The sequence below is a fragment of the Rhinopithecus bieti genome, unplaced genomic scaffold (genome assembly GCF_001698545.2).
Source record: "Rhinopithecus bieti isolate Rb0 unplaced genomic scaffold, ASM169854v2 scaffold_75559, whole genome shotgun sequence".
In the NCBI taxonomy this organism is placed as follows: Eukaryota; Metazoa; Chordata; class Mammalia; order Primates; family Cercopithecidae; genus Rhinopithecus; species Rhinopithecus bieti.
In genome coordinates this window covers 453,017-470,811 of record NW_016828162.1, presented here as the reverse complement: position 1 = coordinate 470,811, position 17,795 = coordinate 453,017, and the positions used below count along the sequence as shown (strand labels likewise).

At 53.4% G+C, this 17,795-nt stretch overlaps 1 protein-coding gene across 1 annotated transcript in view; it reads left to right on the top strand.

The window, feature by feature from the left end:
• Positions 1 to 16,353, top strand: part of SULT2B1 (sulfotransferase family 2B member 1) — a 25,185-nt gene extending 8,832 nt beyond the window's left edge. The window contains exons 2-6 of the mRNA XM_017864309.1: positions 3,487 to 3,695; positions 8,376 to 8,502; positions 9,822 to 9,916; positions 13,470 to 13,650; positions 16,061 to 16,353. Coding sequence (XP_017719798.1) covers positions 3,487 to 3,695; positions 8,376 to 8,502; positions 9,822 to 9,916; positions 13,470 to 13,650; positions 16,061 to 16,329 — 881 coding nt within the window. The 3' untranslated portion in view covers positions 16,330 to 16,353. The remainder of the gene's footprint in view (positions 1 to 3,486; positions 3,696 to 8,375; positions 8,503 to 9,821; positions 9,917 to 13,469; positions 13,651 to 16,060) is intronic.
• Positions 16,354 to 17,795: the final 1,442 nt, after the last annotated feature.

Here is a 17,795-nt window from a genome sequence, read left to right as displayed (position 1 = left end):
AAAAAAGAAAAAAAAAAATTAGCTGGGCCTGGTGGTGCACACCTGTAGTCCCAGCTACTCGGGAAGCTGAGGCATGAGAATCGCTGGAACCCAGGAGACAGAGGTTGCAGTGAGCCGAGATTGCACCACTGCACTCCAGCCTGGTCAACACAGCCAGACTCTCTCAAACAAACAAACAAACAAACAAAAAACAAAAGGCCAGGCACGGTGGCTCATGCCTGTAATCCCAGCACTTTCGGAGGCTGAGGCAGGCAGATCACAAGGTCAAGAGATCGAGGTCATCCTTACCAACATGGTGAAACCCCGTCTCTACTAAAAATACAAAAATTAGCAGGGTGTAGTAGCGTGCGCCTGTAATCCCAGCTACTTGAGAGGCTAAGGCAGGAGAATTGCTTGAACCCAGGAGGTGGAGGTTGCAGTGAGCTGAGATCGCACCATTGCACTCCAGCCTGGGAACAGAGCAAGACTCCATCTCAAACAAACAAACAAACAACACCACACATAGGAATAACTAAACTAGGGAGAAGCCACTTCCTCTAGGGCTAAAGCCAAACTCCCAAGGAAGACAGAAATTGGGAAGAAGGACTTGCCTGCCCAACCCGCTCCCCACCCAAGATTAGAGTTTCACTGCAGAGGTATGGCCATGGCCCACTGGGTGACTGAGAAGTTCATTGAGGTGCAACAAGCCACTGAAATTTGCTAGGGGGAGGGGTAAACGTCACTGGGTGTCCAGTGCAGGGCTGGTCCCTGTCCATCACAAGATTCCTCTGAGAGGGGCCCCTGAGAATGAGGAAGAGAAGCCCGTGAGAATCAGGAAGAGCCCCATCCTCATTCAGTGTTCCTCCAGCGCCCTCTGCTGACAAGGCTTAACACTGAGCTAGCTGGCAGAGGAGAAATGTTTACAGGGTCCAGCTCCAATATCACAAACCGGGAGAGAGGCCTGATGTTGGAGCCACCAGCCTGTAAACTGATAACTGGTACAGGGTGGTTGTTAGAATGAAAACCAGTGAATGGATTGGATGTGGTGGCTTACGCCTGTAATCCCAGCACTTTGGGAGGCCAAGGTAGGAGGATGGCTAGAGGCCAGGAGCTCCAGACCAGCCTGGGCAATGCAGTGAGACCCCATCTCTACAAAAATTTTAAAAAATTAGCTGGGCGCAGGCCAGGTGTGGTGGCTCATGCCTGTCATCCCAGCACTTTGGAAGGCCAAGGCGGGTGGATCACTTGAGGTCAGGAGTTTGAGCCCAACCAGGCCAACATGGCAAAACCCCATCTCTACTAAAAATACAAAAATTAGCCAGGCATGGTGGCACACTTCTAGTCCCAGCTACTTGGGAGGCTGAGGCAGGAGAATTGCTTGAACCCAGGAGGCCAAGATTGCAGTGAGCCAAGATAGAGCCACTGAACTCCAGCCTGGGCAACAGAGTGAGACTCCATCTCAAAAAAAAAAAAAAAAAATTGCTCGGTGCATGTGGTCTAGCTACTCCAGAAGCTGAGGTGGGGGGATCATTTGAGCCTGGGAGTTGGAGGCTAAAGCTGAAGTAAGCTGTTATTGCAACAGTGTACTGCAGCCCAAGTCACAGAGCGGAATCCTGTCTCAAAAGGAATCCTGTCTCAAAAAGAATTAAATGCAATGAACACTAACAGAAGGTAATTGTGAAGGTAATTGTTTCTCTTCTGAACAGCCTGTGGTCTCCTGAAATTCAAAACTGTGAACTGGCTCCTTGATGAGGTCCCTTTCCACTAGGTAACATTCTGTGGCTCCCCACAGAAATAAAGAGGTGAACCTCGACTGGGTGTGGTGGCTCACGCCTGTAATCCCAGCACTTTGGGAGGCCAAGGCGGGCAGATCATCAGAGGTCAGGAGTTCAAGACCAGCCTGGCTAATATGGTGAAATCCGGTCTCTACTAAAAATACCAAAAATTAGCGAGGCGTGGTGGCGAACGCCTGTAATCCCAGCTGCTCGGGAGGCTGAGGCAGGAGAGGCTGAGGCAGGAGAAACACTTGAAACCAGGAGGCGGAGGTTGTAGTGAGCTGAGATCACATCATTGCACTCCAGCTTGGGCAACAAGCAGGAAACTCCGTCTCAAAAAAAAAAAAAAAAAAAAGGAGGTGACCCTCAAAAGTGGGCAGTGAAAAGTAAAAAGAACAGAGATTTTTTATGTCCAGACACCTGGGTTCAATTCCAGCTTCCTCCATGTAGTAAAGCAGTGCCTGCTGGACGTGGTGCCTGTGATCCCAGCACCTTGGGAGGCTGAGGCAGGAGGATTGCTTGAGCCCAAGAGTTCAAGACCAGCCTGGGCAACACAGTGGAACCCTGTGTCTACTAAAAATAAAAATAATAAATTAGCCAGGTGTGGTTGCGTGCACCTGCAGTCTCAGCTACTCAGAAGGCTCTTAAACCTGGGATTTCTAGGCTGCAGTGAGCTGTGATCACACCACTGCACTCCAGCCTGGGCGAGAGAGCGAGATTTGATCCCAAAATAAATAAATAAGTAAAGCAATTCTGGCTGTACTAATAGATCAGCCTCAGAATTTCAGTGGCTGAACCCAAGTTTGTTTCTTGTTCCTATAAACTCTAGTTGGTGTAGGAAGAGTGGAAGGAAGCGGCGGGGAAATCCATGCTTTCCCAGACATTTGGTTCCTTCCATCTCATGGCTCTGCCATCCCCGGGAGTCCCAGATTCTCCTCTGGAGTCTCAGTATCCAGGAGCAGAGAGAGTGGGGAGTCACATGGTGTGCGTTTATGGGCCAGGCCTGGAAATAGCCACACATCACATCACCACCACCTACACTTCCTTGGCCAGACCCAGTCTCTTGGCCCCACACGTAGCAGCAGGGGAGAAGAGAAAAGGTCATCACACCATAGTCCCAGCAGAAAACTGAAATGGGGTTGGGTGGACAGCTCGCCAGTCTCTGCCCTGCACCACTTTCCTAGCACTGTCCCCTTGGACGAGCGACATGGTTTCTGTGAGGCTCAGTTTCCAGCTCTGAAAATGAGGTTAAGCAACCCTGCCTTCTCTTCCAGCTGTAAGGAATCAGTGTGATAAAATACGTGGTAAATTGCTCAATAAATGCTGTCAGGCCGGGTGCGGTGGCTCACACCTGTAATCCCACTACTTTGGGAGGCCGAGGGGGGGCGGCGGGCAGATCACCTGAGGTCGGGAGTTCGAGACCAGCCTGGCCAACATGGGGAGACCTCATCTCTACTAAAAATACAAAATTAACCGGGCGTGGTGGTGGGTGCCTGTAATCCCAGCTACTCGAGAGGCTGAGGCAGGAGACTCACTTGAGCCTGGGAGACAGAGGTTGCAGTGAGCCAAGATCACACCACTGCACTCCAGTCCGGACGACAGAGTAAGACTCTGCCTGAAAAAAAAAAAAGGCAAATTGCTTAATAAATGCTGTTGTGATTATTCTGATGATATCCTCCCTCTTCAGCCCTCCCGCACCCAAATAATCTGCTCGATTTCTCCCTGTCAACAGGCACGACCTGGATGATCGAGATCATCTGCTTAATCCTGAAGGACGGGGATCCGTCCTGGATCCGCTCCGTGCCCATCTGGGAGCGGGCACCTTGGTGTGAGACCATCGTGGGTGCCTTCAGCCTCCCGGACCAGTACAGCCCTCGCCTCATGAGCTCCCATCTTCCCATCCAGATCTTCACCAAGGCCTTCTTCAGCTCCAAGGCCAAGGTTGGGAGGAGGGGTGTGCGTCAGTTGGGAGGGGCTGCATGGGCGTGTGGGGTGACAAGGAGATGGAGCATAACACATTGATTCATTCAGCACCTATTTGTTAAGCACCTACTATGTGCCTGGCTCTGCTCTAGTGTAGTGGTCAATATACACACAGAAATGCCTAGCACAGTGATCAATATACACACAGAAATGTCTGCCCTTTGGCAGGGAGTGATGGCTCACACCTGTAGTCCCAGCACTTTGGGAGGCTGAGGCAGGAGGATCACTTTGGGCCGGGAGTTTGAGACCAACTTGGGCAACATAGTGAGACCACGTCACTACAAGAAATTTTAAAAATCAGTCAGGCGTGGTGGCACACCCTTGTAGTCCCAGCTACTTGGGATGCTGAGGTGGGAGGATCGCTTGAGCCCAGGAGGTCAAGGCTGCACTAAGCTGAGATCACGTTACTGTACTCCAGCCTAGGCAACAGCTCAGTCTCAAAAAAAAAAAAAAAAAAAAAAAAGCCGGTGCTGGTGCGGTGGCTCACGCCTGTAATCCGAGCACTTTGGGAGGCAAAGGCAGGCAGACCACTTGAGGCCAGGAGTTCAATACCAGCCTGGCCAACATGGTGAAATCCTGTCTCTACTAAAAATACAAAAATTAGTTGGATCTGGTGGTGGGCACCTGTAATCCCAGCTACTCAGGAGGCTAAGGCAGGAGAATCACTTGAGCCCAGGAGGCGGAGGTTGCAGTGAGCTGAGATGGCACCACTGCACTCCAGCCTGGGAGACAGACCTGAACTTCAAATTCTCCAAAAAAAAAAAAAAATTAAAAAAAAAAAATATCTTCCCGGGCACAGTGGCTCAACGTTTTGGGTAACCCACACTTTGGAGGCTGAAGTGGCAATCACCCTGAGGTCGTGATAGTTCGATACCAGCCTGAACCAACTGGGGAAACCCTGTCTCACTAAAAATACAAATAGCTGCGTGGTGCGCACGCCTGTAACCCAGCTACTCCGGGAGCTGAGGCCCAGGAAGAATCACCTTGAACCCGGAGGCAGAAGTGCTCGGTGAGCTTGAGATCCTTTGGCCATTGCAACCCCAGCCTGGGGCAACAAAGAAACCCCGTCCAAAAAATATTATATTTTATTTTATTATTTTTTTAATTTTACATTATAATAAATATGATTACAATTACAATAATTTAATATATAATATATAATACGATATAATATATAAAATGTCTAGTGGGATAAATTTACATTGGGGGGACAGGGCTAGAGATAGAGTTAGGGGTGGGCGTGGGGCTGCAATTATAAAAGGAGGTCAAGGGGGCACCCAGTGAGTAAAAACCCGGGAGGCGGTGGTAGGAGCCACAGGGGTTTCCAGAGGAAGAACATTTCAGGCAAGCGGGAAAAGCAGGTGCAAAGGTCCTGAGGTGGGTGTATCTGAGGTGCAAGAAGGAGGTCGGTGTGGCCGGAGCCAAGTAAGCAAGTGGGGAGAGGAGTGGAGTTGAGGTCGGGGTCGGGGGCAACAGAAGCCAAAATGTGCATGGCCGCTTGGGCCCAGCGAGGACTTGAGCTCTGACCGAGTGACGCGGCAGCGCAGCAGGGATCGGAGCAGAGGAGGAGCCCGAGTGGGCTTAGGCTTCACCGGCGCCCTCTGGCGGCCAGATGGGACCAACTGTTGAGAGAGCAGAAGCCGGGAAGCCAGAGAGGCGGCGCTGGCCGGGGTCCAGGGGAGGGGAAGGTGGCTGGACCAGGGTGGTGGTCGCGTAGGTATTTTGAAGGCGAGACCGGGAGGATTTGCTGACAGACTGGATGTGGGTGTGAGAGAAAGGGATGAGTCAAGGGTGACTGCAAGGTTTCGGCAGAAGCAACTGTCAGGATTGGGCAACTGGGAAGGGGAGGAGGCGGGGAGGAGGCAGGGGAGCAGGCGGCGGGGGAAGACACGGGCTCTGCTGCGGCCCATCCCACGTCCAGCGGAGGCTGCCGGTGGGCACAGAAATGCACCCATCGGGATCTGAGGGGAGAGACCTCGGCTGACACGTCCATTTGCAATTCCGTGGCACATATATTCTGTAATTAATCGAAGCCCCAGGACTGGGTGATATGGCCAAGGAATTGAGCTTGGTCAGAGCAGAGAGGGGGACTGCAATCGGGAAATCCCCAAGACCACCCTCAGGCTCAACAACTTAGCAAAACTCATAGTGTTCAGCAAAGCCGCTGCACTCCCTGGTTATAGTCAATTACAATGAAAGCAAACTTGAAAATCAGGCAAGGGGGCTGGGCGCGGTAGCTCACGCCTGAAATCCCAGCACTTTCAGAGGCCAAGGTGGGCAGTTGATTGAGCCCAGGAGTCCAAGACCAGCTGGACAACTTAGTAACACCCATCTCTACAAAAAAAATTAAGAATTAGTCACATGTAGTGGCATGTACCTGTAGTCCCAACTACTTGGGAGGCTGAGGTGGGAGAATCACTTGAGCCTGGGAGTTTGAGGCTGCAGTGAGCCATGATTGTGCCACAGGCACTCCAGCCTCAAGGACAGAACAAGACCCTGTTTCTTTCCTTTTTTTTTTTTTTGAGACGGAGTTTCCCTCTTCTTGCCCGGGCTGGAGTGCAATGGCACGATCTCGGCTCACTGCAACCTCTGCCTCCAGGGTTCAAGCGATTCTCCTGCCTCAGCCTCCCAAATAGCTGGGATTACAGGCATCCACCACCATGCCCACCCACAGCGCCTGGCTGACAAGACCTTGTTTCTAAAAAATAAGACTAGGCTGGGCACGGTGGCTCATGCCTGTAATCCCAGCACTTTGGGAGGCTGAGGCGGATGGATCTCTTGAGGTCAGGAGTTCAAGACCAGCCTAGCCAACATGGTGAAAACCCGTCTCTACTAAAAATACAAAAATTAGCCAGGTGTGGTGGCACCCACCTGTAGTCCCAGCTACTTGGGAGGCTGAGGCAGGAGGGAGAATCACTTGAACCTGGGAGGCAGAGGTTGCAGTGAGCTGAGATCGTGCCACTGCACTCCAGCCTGGGAGACAAAGGGAGCCTCCATCTGAACAAACAAACAAAAAATTCCAAGGGATTAGGAAGTATCTCAGGACCCAGGGCCAAGGGCCAGGCCTTTCTCTGGGCAGAAAGGAATCCTCTATAGCACAGGAATCAGGAGGGAGCCTGGAGAGCACCAACGTCATTACAAGGCCTCACACCAGAAGCCACGTTTCTCTAAGTCTGTTTTCATTTAGTTTTGGTGGATCTGGGGTGTTTTGTTTTGTTTTTTGGTTTTGGTTTGTTTTTGAGGCAGGGTCTTGTTCTGTCATGTAGGCTGGAATGCAGTGGCATGATCACAGCTCACTGCAGCCTCGACCTCCTGGGCTCGAGTGATCCTCCTGCCTTACCCTCCCGAGTAGCTGGGACCATGGGCACACACCACCACACTCAGCTAATTTTTGTATTCTTTGTAGAATGGGGGTCTCGTTATGTTGTCCAGGCTGATCTCGAACTCCTGGGGTCAAGTGATCCTCCTGCCTCGGCCTCCCAAAGTGCTGGGATTACAGACGTGAGCCACCGCGGCTAGCCAAGTGTTCTTTCTCAGCCTCCTTCTCTTTATGCCTTCGTCATCCCCTCAAGCAATTTCCACAGCCTCCTGTGTGTGGGACTCTGGGTTAAGGCTCTAGGAACGAGTAAGACCCTGCCTGTCCTCAAGGGGTTCCTCACCCTGTGAGTAACCAACATGGTAAAAGCCCATCTCTATTAAAAATACAAAAATTATCCGGGTGTGGTGGCACGCTCCCGTAATCCCAGCTACTCAGGAGGCTAAGGCAGGAGAATCGCCTGAACCCAGGAGCCAAAGGTTGCAATGAGCTGAGATGGCACTACTGCACTTCAGCCTGGGCAAAACAGAGTCAGACCCCGTCTCAAAAAAAAAAAAAAAAAAAAAAAAAAAGGCCGGGTGTGGTGGCTCACGCCTATAATCCTAGCACTTTGGGAGGCTGAGACGGGCAGATCACCAGCTCAGGAGATTGAGACCATCCTGGCTAACACAGTGAAACACCGTCTCTCCTAAAAATACAAAAAATTAGCCGGGGCGTGGTGGCGGGCGTCTGTAGTCCCAGCTATTCGGAAGGCTGAGGCAGGAGAATGGCCTGAACCCAGGAGGCGGAGCTTGCAGTGAGCCCAGATCGTGCCACTGCACTCCAGCCTGGGCGACAGAGCAAAACTTCGTCTCAAAAAAAAAAAAAAAGCCGGGCGCGGTGGCCTCCAACCTGTAATCCCCCACAACTTTGGGGAGGCGAGACAGGTGTCACGAGGTCAGGAGATCGAGACCATCCCTGGTAACACGGTGAAACCCCGTCTCCACCTAAAAAATCCAAAAACCCAGCCGGGCGAACGTGGCGGGCCGCCCTGTAAAGTCCCAGCCTACTCCGGAGGCTTTGAGGCAAGGAGAAATGGCGTAAAACCCATGCAGGAGGCAGAGCCTTGCAGTGAGCTTGAGATCCGGCCACCTGCAACTCCAGCCCTGGGTGAACCCACAGCGAGGACTCCGTCTCAAAACAAAAAAAAAAAAAAAAAATCTGCCCTGAGTCCTTCCTGCTTCAGGGTCAGAAGAGAGGGGTCTCCAGGGCAGGAGGCCTCAGGGGCTGGGGTCCTGCCTGCGTCTGACGCCTTCTCCCCTCTCCTTATCATCCGCACGCAGGTGATCTACATGGGCCGCAACCCCCGGGACGTCGTGGTCTCCCTCTATCATTACTCCAAGATTGCCGGGCAGTTAAAGGATCCGGGCACGCCCGACCAGTTCCTGAGGGACTTCCTCAAAGGCGAAGGTGAGGACAGGGCAAAGCCAGGCAGGAGGGTGCGGAGGAGCCCCAGAGGACCCTGATGGGCAGAGGAGGGACAGAGGAGGGGTAAGAAAGGGAGAGAGGCAGAGACACAGGGCATGAAAAGGGGCAGTGGAGACAGAGAGCAGGCAACCAAGAGAAGAAGAGACGGAGGGAGAGAGACCGAGAGACCAAGAGATGCAGGACAAGCAAGGGACAGAGGAGACAGAGACAGAAAGACACTGAGATACAGAAAGACTGAGAGAGAGGGCAACAAAAAAGAGACGGGGGCCCAGCACAGTGGCTCATGCCTCTAATGCCGCACTTTGGCAGACCAAGGCAGGCAGATCACTTGCAGTCAGGAGTTCAAGACCAGCCTGGCCAATGTGGTGAAACCCCATTTCTATTAAAAATACAAAAATTAGCCAAGCATTGTGGCACACGCCTGTAATTCGAGCTACTCAGGAGGCTGAGGTGGGAGGATCACTTGAGCCCATGGGGGAGGTGGCAGTGAGCAGAGATCGTGCTATTGCACGCTATTGCACTCCAGCCTGGGCAACAGAGTGAGACCCTGTCTCAAAAAAATTAAATTAATAAATAAATAAAAAAGAGGCTGGGCGTGGTGGCTCACACCTGTAATCCCAGCACTTTGGGATGCCGAGGTGGGCGGATCACAAGGTCTGGAGATCAAGAGCATCCTGGCTAACACGGTGAAACCATCTCTACTAAAAATAAAAAATTAGCCGGGTGTGGCGAGCACCTGTAGTCCCAGCTACTCGGGAGGCTGAGGCAGGAGAATGGCGTGAACCCGGGAGGCAGAGCTTGCAGTGAAACGAGATGGTGCCACTGCACTCCAGCCTGGGTGACAAAGCGAGACTCCGTCTCAAAAAATAAATAAATAAATATATAAATAAATAAAAATTAAAAAATAAAAAGAAGTAAGGAAATAAATGCAGAAAGAGAGACAGAGTCAGAGAGAAACAAGAACAGACAAGGAAACAGGAGGACACAGGCCCCAGGTAGTAAGAAAGGCAGCGCCCTTTGGCCACGTGTTCCTTTATCTGCTGCTGTCAGAGACCCTGGCTTTGGAGGGAAATCCAGGTGTGCCGAGGGGGACTGGATGGACAGATAGACAAGAGCACCCCAAGATGGGAAAACCAGGGGAGAAGCAGGTTGGAAGAGCCCCCAAACTTGGTGGAGATGTGGGTGCTCTGGGGGCTGGACCTGGGGGTTTGTGGGGCACAGCTAGTTAGACCCATGAGCCCCAGTGGGGCTGGGGGGACCCTGTCACTTGGCCCTCACCCAACTTGTCCCTCTGCCCACAGTGCAGTTTGGCTCCTGGTTCGACCACATTAAGGGCTGGCTTCGGATGCAGGGCAAAGACAACTTCCTATTTATCACCTACGAGGAGCTGCAACAGGTGAGTCCCCACCTCCGCCAGGTGCAGCATCCCCCCGCCCGATGCCCTCTGCTCATACCCCACTCTCTCCCCTTCCCGAGGGTCTCAGGACCCCTCCGCTTCCTCATGCAATGCGCCAGCCCCGGGGGATACTGCAGGAACAGAACAGAGGCCCTGAGCCTGTGAGCTAGGACCACAGACAAAATCCCTACACCACACAGCGGGCTAGCGGGGCAGAGGAGCTAAGGAGCAAAGGCAAGTGGGAAGGAAGACAAGGAATGGGCAGGGGCGAGATTTAACACAGGAGGGTTGGCCGGATGCAGTGGCTCACACCTGTAATCCCAATGCTTTGAGAACCTGAGGTGGGCGGACCCCTTGAGCCCAAGAGGTCGAGGCCACAATGAGCTATGATGGTGCCACTGTACAGCCTGGGCAACACCTCAAAACCCTGTCTCAAAAGAGAGAGAGAGGGCCAGGTGTGGTGGCTCACACCTGTAATTCCAGCACTTTGGGAGCCCAAGGCAGGTGGATCAATTGAGGTTAGGAGTTCGAGACCAGCCTGGCCAACATGGTGAAACCTCATCTCTACTAGAAATACAAAAATCAGCAGAGCACAGTGGCACATGCCTGTAGTCCCGGCTACTCAGGAGGCTGAGGCAGGAGAATGACTTGAACCCAGAAGGCGGAGGTTGCGGTGAGCTGAGATCCCACCACTGCACTCCAGCCTGGGCGACAGAGCAAGACCTTGTTCCAAAAAATAGAAAGAAATAAGATTGAACCACGTGAAATGCCTGTATTCAACCAGTCTTTATTTGTATTTATTTAATTTAATTAATTAATTTATTTTTGAGACAGAGTTTTGCTCTTGTTGACCCGCCAACCAGTGTTTATCTTAAGACGGTAATTTTGGCTGGGCATGGTGGCTCACGCCTGTAATCCCTGCACTTTGGGAGGCCAAGGTGGGCAGATCACCTGAGCTCAGGAGTTCGAGACCAGCCTTGCCAACATGATGAAACCCTATCTCCACTAAAAATACAAAAAAATTAGCCAGCCATGGTGCAGGCGCCTGTAGTCCCAGCTACTTGGGAGGCTGAGGCAGGAGAATCTCTTGAACCTGGGAGCTGGAGGTTGCAGTGAGCCGAGATCGCACCATTGCACTCTAGCTGGGTTATAGAGCAAATCTGTTTCTCCAAAAAAAAAAAAAAAAAAAAAAAGATAATTTTATATGTTTCCCAAATGTTGTTATTATCCCTATTTTATCGATGAGGAAACTGGAAGTTTGTAACTTCAGAGAGGGTTGATAACTTGCCCAAGGCATATGGCTCTTGCCTGCAGACTCCTTAGTTATTTTTTTCCACCCTGGTAACTTTCTTTTAATGGAAAGCTCCAGAAAAGGTGTTGGTACTGCTCCTCCCCCTCTTTTCCAGCAAGCTTTCTTCTCCAAACCCAGAACTGGGCCACAGAGCCTAACAGCTTCTGGGCTGCCCCTGGGTGTGAGGCGCCGCCCACATGTTAAAATTTCTGGGACAGTCAGTGGTTCAAGAAGATAAAGAGATGGAAGGTTATGAAACCAGGAATGACCTGGAAAATAGGAGCCATGGGGTTGGCGGAGCTGACCGGAGGGCTGACCGTGCTGGGCACTACGTATGAAAAGGCAGCGATGGCCGGGCACGGCGGCTCACGCCTGTAATCCCAGCACTTTGGGAGGCCCAGGCAGACCTCACTTGAGGTCAGGAGTTTGAGATCAACCTGGCCAACATGGTGAAACGCTGTCTCTACCAAAAATACAAAAATTAGCCGGGCATGGTGGCACATGCCTATAATCCCAGCTACTTTGGAGGCTGAGGCAGGAGAATCACTGGAACCCAGGAGGTGGAGGTTGCAGTGAGCTGAGATAGCACCATTGCATTCCAGCCTGGGCGACAGAGTGAGACTCAGTCTCATTGATATCCCAGCACTTTGGGAGGCCGAGGTTGGTGGATCACCTGAGCTCGGGAGGTCGAGACTACCCTGACCAACATGGAGAAACCCCGTCTCTAAAAATACAAAATTAACCAGGCGTGGTGGCGCATTCCTGTAATCCCAGCTACTCAGGAGGCTGAGGCAGGATAATCGCTTGAACCCGGGAGGCAGAGGTTGCGGTGAGCCGAGATTGCACCATTGCACTCCAGCCTGGACAAAAAGGGTGAAACTCCATCTAAAAAAATAAGCAGAGGGGCAAAGGGGAGGACTAAGGGCTCCAGGAACCTGAGCTCCTCTCTGGCTGTGTGACCTTGGACAAGTGTCTCTCCCTCTCTGGGCCTCTATTTACCAATTGAGATAATGACATTTCCCTTGCAAAGCTGATGGTGGGATTGGCACAAATGTATGGGGTTTGGATCAGAGCTTGGTACATAGTAGACACTCAGTAAGGAAGGTGATATCTGAGCTGCAGCCATGGCAATGGGCCCCTCTGGAAGCCCCATGCCAAGGCCTGGAGGGAGGAATGTGTAGGGAATGGTGAGTCCCAGAAGGAGAGGGTGGGAAAGGTATTGGAAGAGCTGAAAGCAGACCACATCTGTTCTTTTTTTTTTTTTTTTTTTTTTTGAGATGGAGTCTCACTCTGTCACCCAGGCTGGAGTACAGTGGTGAGATCTCGGCTCACTGCAACCTCCACCTCCCAGTTCAAATGATTCTCCTGCCTCAGCCTCCCGAGCACAGCACCTGGATGACAGGTGCCCGCCACCATGCCCAGCTAACTTTTGTATTGTTAGTAAAGACAGGGTTTCACCATGTTGGCCAGACTGGTCTCCAACTCCCGACCTTAAGTGATCCGCCTGTCTCAGCCTCCCAAAGTGCTGGGATTACAGGCATGAGCCACTGCACCCGCCCCACATCTGTGCTTGAAAGCTGGGTCTGGGTCTGGGTCTGGGACTCTGTCCCAGAGCACTCGGGAGCCACAGAAGAGTTGGGAGCCAGTGAGGAGCAGGGTCAGTCTGGGTGTAGGGGATGAGCTGGAGGGGGATGAAGACTGGAGGCAGGGAGGTTATGGAGCAGCAGGCTGGGGCATGGGTCCAGGAAGGAGAGGATGAGACCTGAGCAGTGCTAGGCTACAGGGGCACAGGGGAGGGGACATGGCAAGGGGAGGCAGGTGGCAAGGGACAGGTCTGATGATGGGACAGAGTTTGGGGGTGAGGGGTACCCAGAGAGGGAGGCCAGGCTCCTGGGTGGATGGGATCCTACAATGGGAGCCTGGGGGAGGAGCAGGTTTGAGATGTAGACCAGCCAATGCCTGTCTCTAACAGAAGGAAGGTGATTCCGGGTAAGGTGATGCACTGACCTCTGACCCTGCTGTGACCTCTGCCCCAAGCCCACCTATTCCTCTCACCTAGAGAACCGTCCAAAGACAGAAACTGCAAAAACCCTTAGAGGCAATATAGCCCAACCCCTCAGCTTGGAGTTGGGGAAACTGAGGCAAAGAGGCAGCATCCCTCAGGCAGCCCTGGGTTAGGACCCAGATGTGCAGACTCCAGGTTCCATGCTCCTTCCTTGGCCGAGTGCCCTCCCTCGGCTGACCCATTTCCCCTGCCTGCAGGACTTACAGGGCTCCGTGCAGCGCATCTGCAGGTTCCTGGGCCATCCGCTGGGCAAGGAGGCACTGGGCTCCATTGTGGCACACTCGACCTTCGGCGCCATGAAGGCCAACACCATGTCCAACTACACACTGCTGCCTCCCAGCCTGCTGGACCACCGTCGCGGGGCCTTCCTCCGGAAAGGTGCGGGGGCTTTGGGGTTCAGAGCTCACTAGGCCACTGCCTGGCTATGTGACCTGGGAGAGTTACTTAACCTCTCTGGGCCTCAGTTTCTCACCCAGCTGTAACATTGGGTGAACAGGGTCACTGTGGCCCCAGGGTTGATCACGCACAGGGCTTAGCACTGGCTCAGCACATGTGCCAGCCACCCAAGGCGTCCCCACCCAGAGAACGCCCAACGAGAGCAACACATCCAGGAGTACTGCCAATGCCAGGTCTACCCGAGAGTGGAGATCTAGAATCTTCATGAATCCTCCTCCACGGCCATGTTCACAGCAGAAATACTCAAACTTTGGGTTATGGGGTGCAGGCAGCAGCGTAGTTGTTTCCTCTTCCTGCTGTAACGAACACCGCAAACTCCATGGCTCAAAACGACACATTTACTCTTTTTTTTTTTTTTTTTTTCCTGAGACGGAGTCTCACTCTGTTGCCCAGGCGGGCTGGAGGTTGCAGTGGCGCGATCTTGGTTCACTGCGACCTCCGCCTCCCGGGTTCAAGCGATTCTCCTTCCTCAGCCTCCTTGAGTAGCTGGGACTACAGGCACCTGAAACCACATCTGGTTAATTTTTATATTTTTAGTAGAAATGAGGTTTCACCATGTTGGTCAGGATGGTCTCAATCTCCTGACCTTGTGATCCACCCGTCTCAGCCTCCCAATGTGCTGGGATTACAATTGTCAGCCACCGCGCCTGGCTTTTTTTTTCTTTTCTTTTTTTTTTTTTTTTGAGACGGAGTCTCGCTCTGTCCCCAAGGCTAGAGTGCAGTGGCTCAATCTCAGCTCACTGCAACCTCCACCTCCCGGGTTCAAGCGATTCTCCTGCCTCAGCCTCCTGAGCAGCTGGGATTACAGGCATGCACCACCACACCTGGCTAATTTTGTATTTTAGTAGAGAGGGGTTTCATGTTGGCCAGGCTGCTCTTGAACTCCTGACCTCAAGTGATCTGCCCACCTCGGCTTCCCAAAGTGCTGGGATTACAGGTGTGAGCCACGGTGCCTGGCCCCTGTTTTTTTAACATATGTTTTTAATAAGGACAGGGGTCTTGCTATATTGCCCAAGCTGGTCTCAAAGTCCTGGGCTCAAGCAATCCTCTTGCCTCAGCCTCCCAAAGTGCTGAGATTACAGGTGTGAGCCACCACACCCAGCTGCATGTACTTTCTTAACATTTCTGGAGGTCAGGAGTTGGGCTAAGATCTGTCTCCCTGGGCTAAGATCAAGGTGTTAAAAAGGATATGTTTCTTCTGAAGGCTCTAGGGGAGAATCTCTTGCCTCACCTTCTCAGTTGTTGACCCACCTGCATTACGAGGCTCATGGCCTCTTCCTCCATCTGCCAAGCCACCAGAGAAGCATCTTTTTTTTTTTTTTGAGACAGAGTTTCTGTCACCCAGGCTGGAGCGCAGTGGCGTGATCTCAGCTCACTGCAACCTCCGCCTCCCGGGTTCAAGTGATTCTGCTGCCATAGCAGAATCCCTGAATTCTATCAGCCCCAGGTTTCCAGGTGAGGGGTGATGCCCTGGTGATAGCCCCACAATGAGAAAACTAAGGCTTGGACTGGATGCAGTGGTTCACCCCTGTAATCCCAGCACTTTGGGAGGCCGAGGCTGGTGGACCACCTGAGGTCAGGAGTTTGAGACCAGCCTGGTCAACATGGTTAAACGCCATCTCTACCAAAAATATAAAAATTAGCTGGGTGTGGTGGTGCATGCCTGTAATCCCAGTTACTCGGGAGTCTGAGGCAGGAGAATCGCTTGAATAGGAGGTTGCAGTGAGCCGTGATCACACCACTGTACTCCAGCCTGGGCGACAGAGCGAGACTCCATCTCAAAAAGAAAAAAAAATAGAAAACTGAGAGTTGGAGGGTTCCTGAGGCTTCCCTGCTGCGCCAATCAGCAAATTGGTTGCAAGCCCTGAGCACAGTGCCTGCAGAAGGGGGTCCCTTCCATGTCCCAGCAGTAATGGCTGCAGCACGGAGTGTTGTGGGGGCATTGAGATAGGAGGCCTTGTTCTAGCAGGGGAGGTTTGGGACTGGTCGCAGAGGAGGTGACACAAGCTGTAAGGTGGGCAGGAATTCGGGATTGGAGACAGAGGTTCTAGGCAGAGACTTAAAGGGTCCAGGATAAAGGGGAGGACTGACAGGAAGCCTGCAGTAGCAGAGGCAGTGAGGGCGGAGGTGAGAACGGTGCCAGGTGACAGGCCAAGACTCTGCCACCATAGGACACAAAGGGGGCAATGTGGAGGGTGGGGAGGACGGTGTTTCTGGCAAAGGGAACACCTCGCCAAAGGCCGAGAGGGGTAAAGAGGGTGCTGGAATGTTGGAGGTAGGGGCACACTGCTCCCCAGAGGCTCCTCAACCCCTGGCGCGCCCTCCCCTCCAGGGGTCTGCGGCGACTGGAAGAACCACTTCACGGTGGCCCAGAGCGAAGCCTTCGATCGTGTCTACCGCAAGCAGATGCGGGGGATGCCGACCTTCCCCTGGGATGAAGACCCGGAGGAGGACGCCAGCCTGGACCCTGAGCCCAGCCCCAATCCTGAGCCCAAGCCCAGCCTTGAGCCCAATACCAGCCTGGAGCCTGAACCTAGACCCAACTCCAGCCCCAGCCCCAACCCTGGCCAGGCCTCTGAGCCCCCGCACCCGCGACCCTGAGAATAAACACGTGCTTCCGCCCAGGTTCCTTGATGCGCTATGGCAGGGCATGCAGCGGGGCGTGGAGAATCCTCACCACGCCAAGGCTTCCAGAGGCCAGGTTTCCCGACTCAGAGTCCCGCCCAGAGGCAAAGGTGTTGCAGGAACACAGCGCTGGGCATCTCACTTTCCCGGGGTGGGGGCCTGACTCCCCAGTCTGAGGTAGAAGGGGACTGGGGGCCCGGACTCCCGGGTCTGAGGGAGGAGGGGCTGGGGTCTGGACCCCTGGGTTTGAGGAAGGAGGGGCTGGGAGGCTGCACTCCCGGGTCTGAGGGAGGAGCGTCTGGGGGCCTGGACCCCTCAGTCTGAGGGAGGAGGGGCTGGGGGCCTAGACTTCTGGGTCTGAGGGAGGAGAGGGCTGAGGGTCTGGCCTCCGGAGTCTGAGGGAGGAGGGGCTGGGGACCTGGACTCCTGGGTTTGAGGAAGGAGGGGCCGGGGGCCTGGACTCCTGGGTGTGAGGGAGGAGGGGCTGGGGGCGTGGACTCCTGGGTGTGATGGAGGAGGGGCTGGGGGCCCAGACTCCTGGGTGTGAGGGAGTAGCATCTGGGGGCCTGGAGTCTCAGGTCTGAGGGAGGAGGAGCTGGGGACCTGGACCCCTGGGTCTGAGGGAGGAGGGGGCTGGGTTATGGACTCCTGGATGCAGAGCCAGACTGTGGTAACGAACGTTTTTGGCATGAAGTGGTTTTATTCCAAGCAGACGTAAAGGGGAGCTCCGGCAGACCCGCCCTGTCAGCGCCCACAGAAAGTCCCGCCACCCACCCCGTTCGCCTGTGGCTGTGGCTGTACCACATTCCAGTCCCTCAGTATTCAGCTCCATGCCTCAGTTTCCCCACAGCTCCTGAGCACAGTGTGCATGGCAGCGACTCCCCATCTTCCCCTCCACAGCTCCAGCTCAGGGCCTCAGCCGAACCCCTCATCAGGAAGGCCTGACCCTCAGGAGCTGCGTGTGTGTTCTTTAGGATCCGCAGCTGGGGGACGCTGCCAGCCCATTTTCTCAGCTGTGACACTGAGGTCCAGTGCAGGCAATGGGCTTGCCCAAGTCCATTTTCTTTTTTTTTTTTTGAGACGGAGTCTCGCTCTGTCACCCAGGCTGGAGTGCAGTGGCGTGATCTCGGCTCACTGCAAGCTCTGCCTCCCGGGTTCAAGCAATTTTCTGGTCTCAGCCTCCTAAGTAGCCGGGATTACAGGCACCCACCACCACACCCAGCTATATTTTTGTATTTAGTAGAGATGGGTTTCACTATGTTGGCCAGGCTGGTCTCGAACTCCTGACCTCAGGTGATCCACCTGCCTCGGCTTCCCAAAGTGCTAGGATTACAGGAGTGAGCCACTTTGCTCAGCCTTTCTTTTTCCTTTTTTTTTTTTTTTGTTAAGAGATGGCCTCTCGCTGTGTTGCCCAGGCTGGAGTACAATGGCGTGATCTTGGC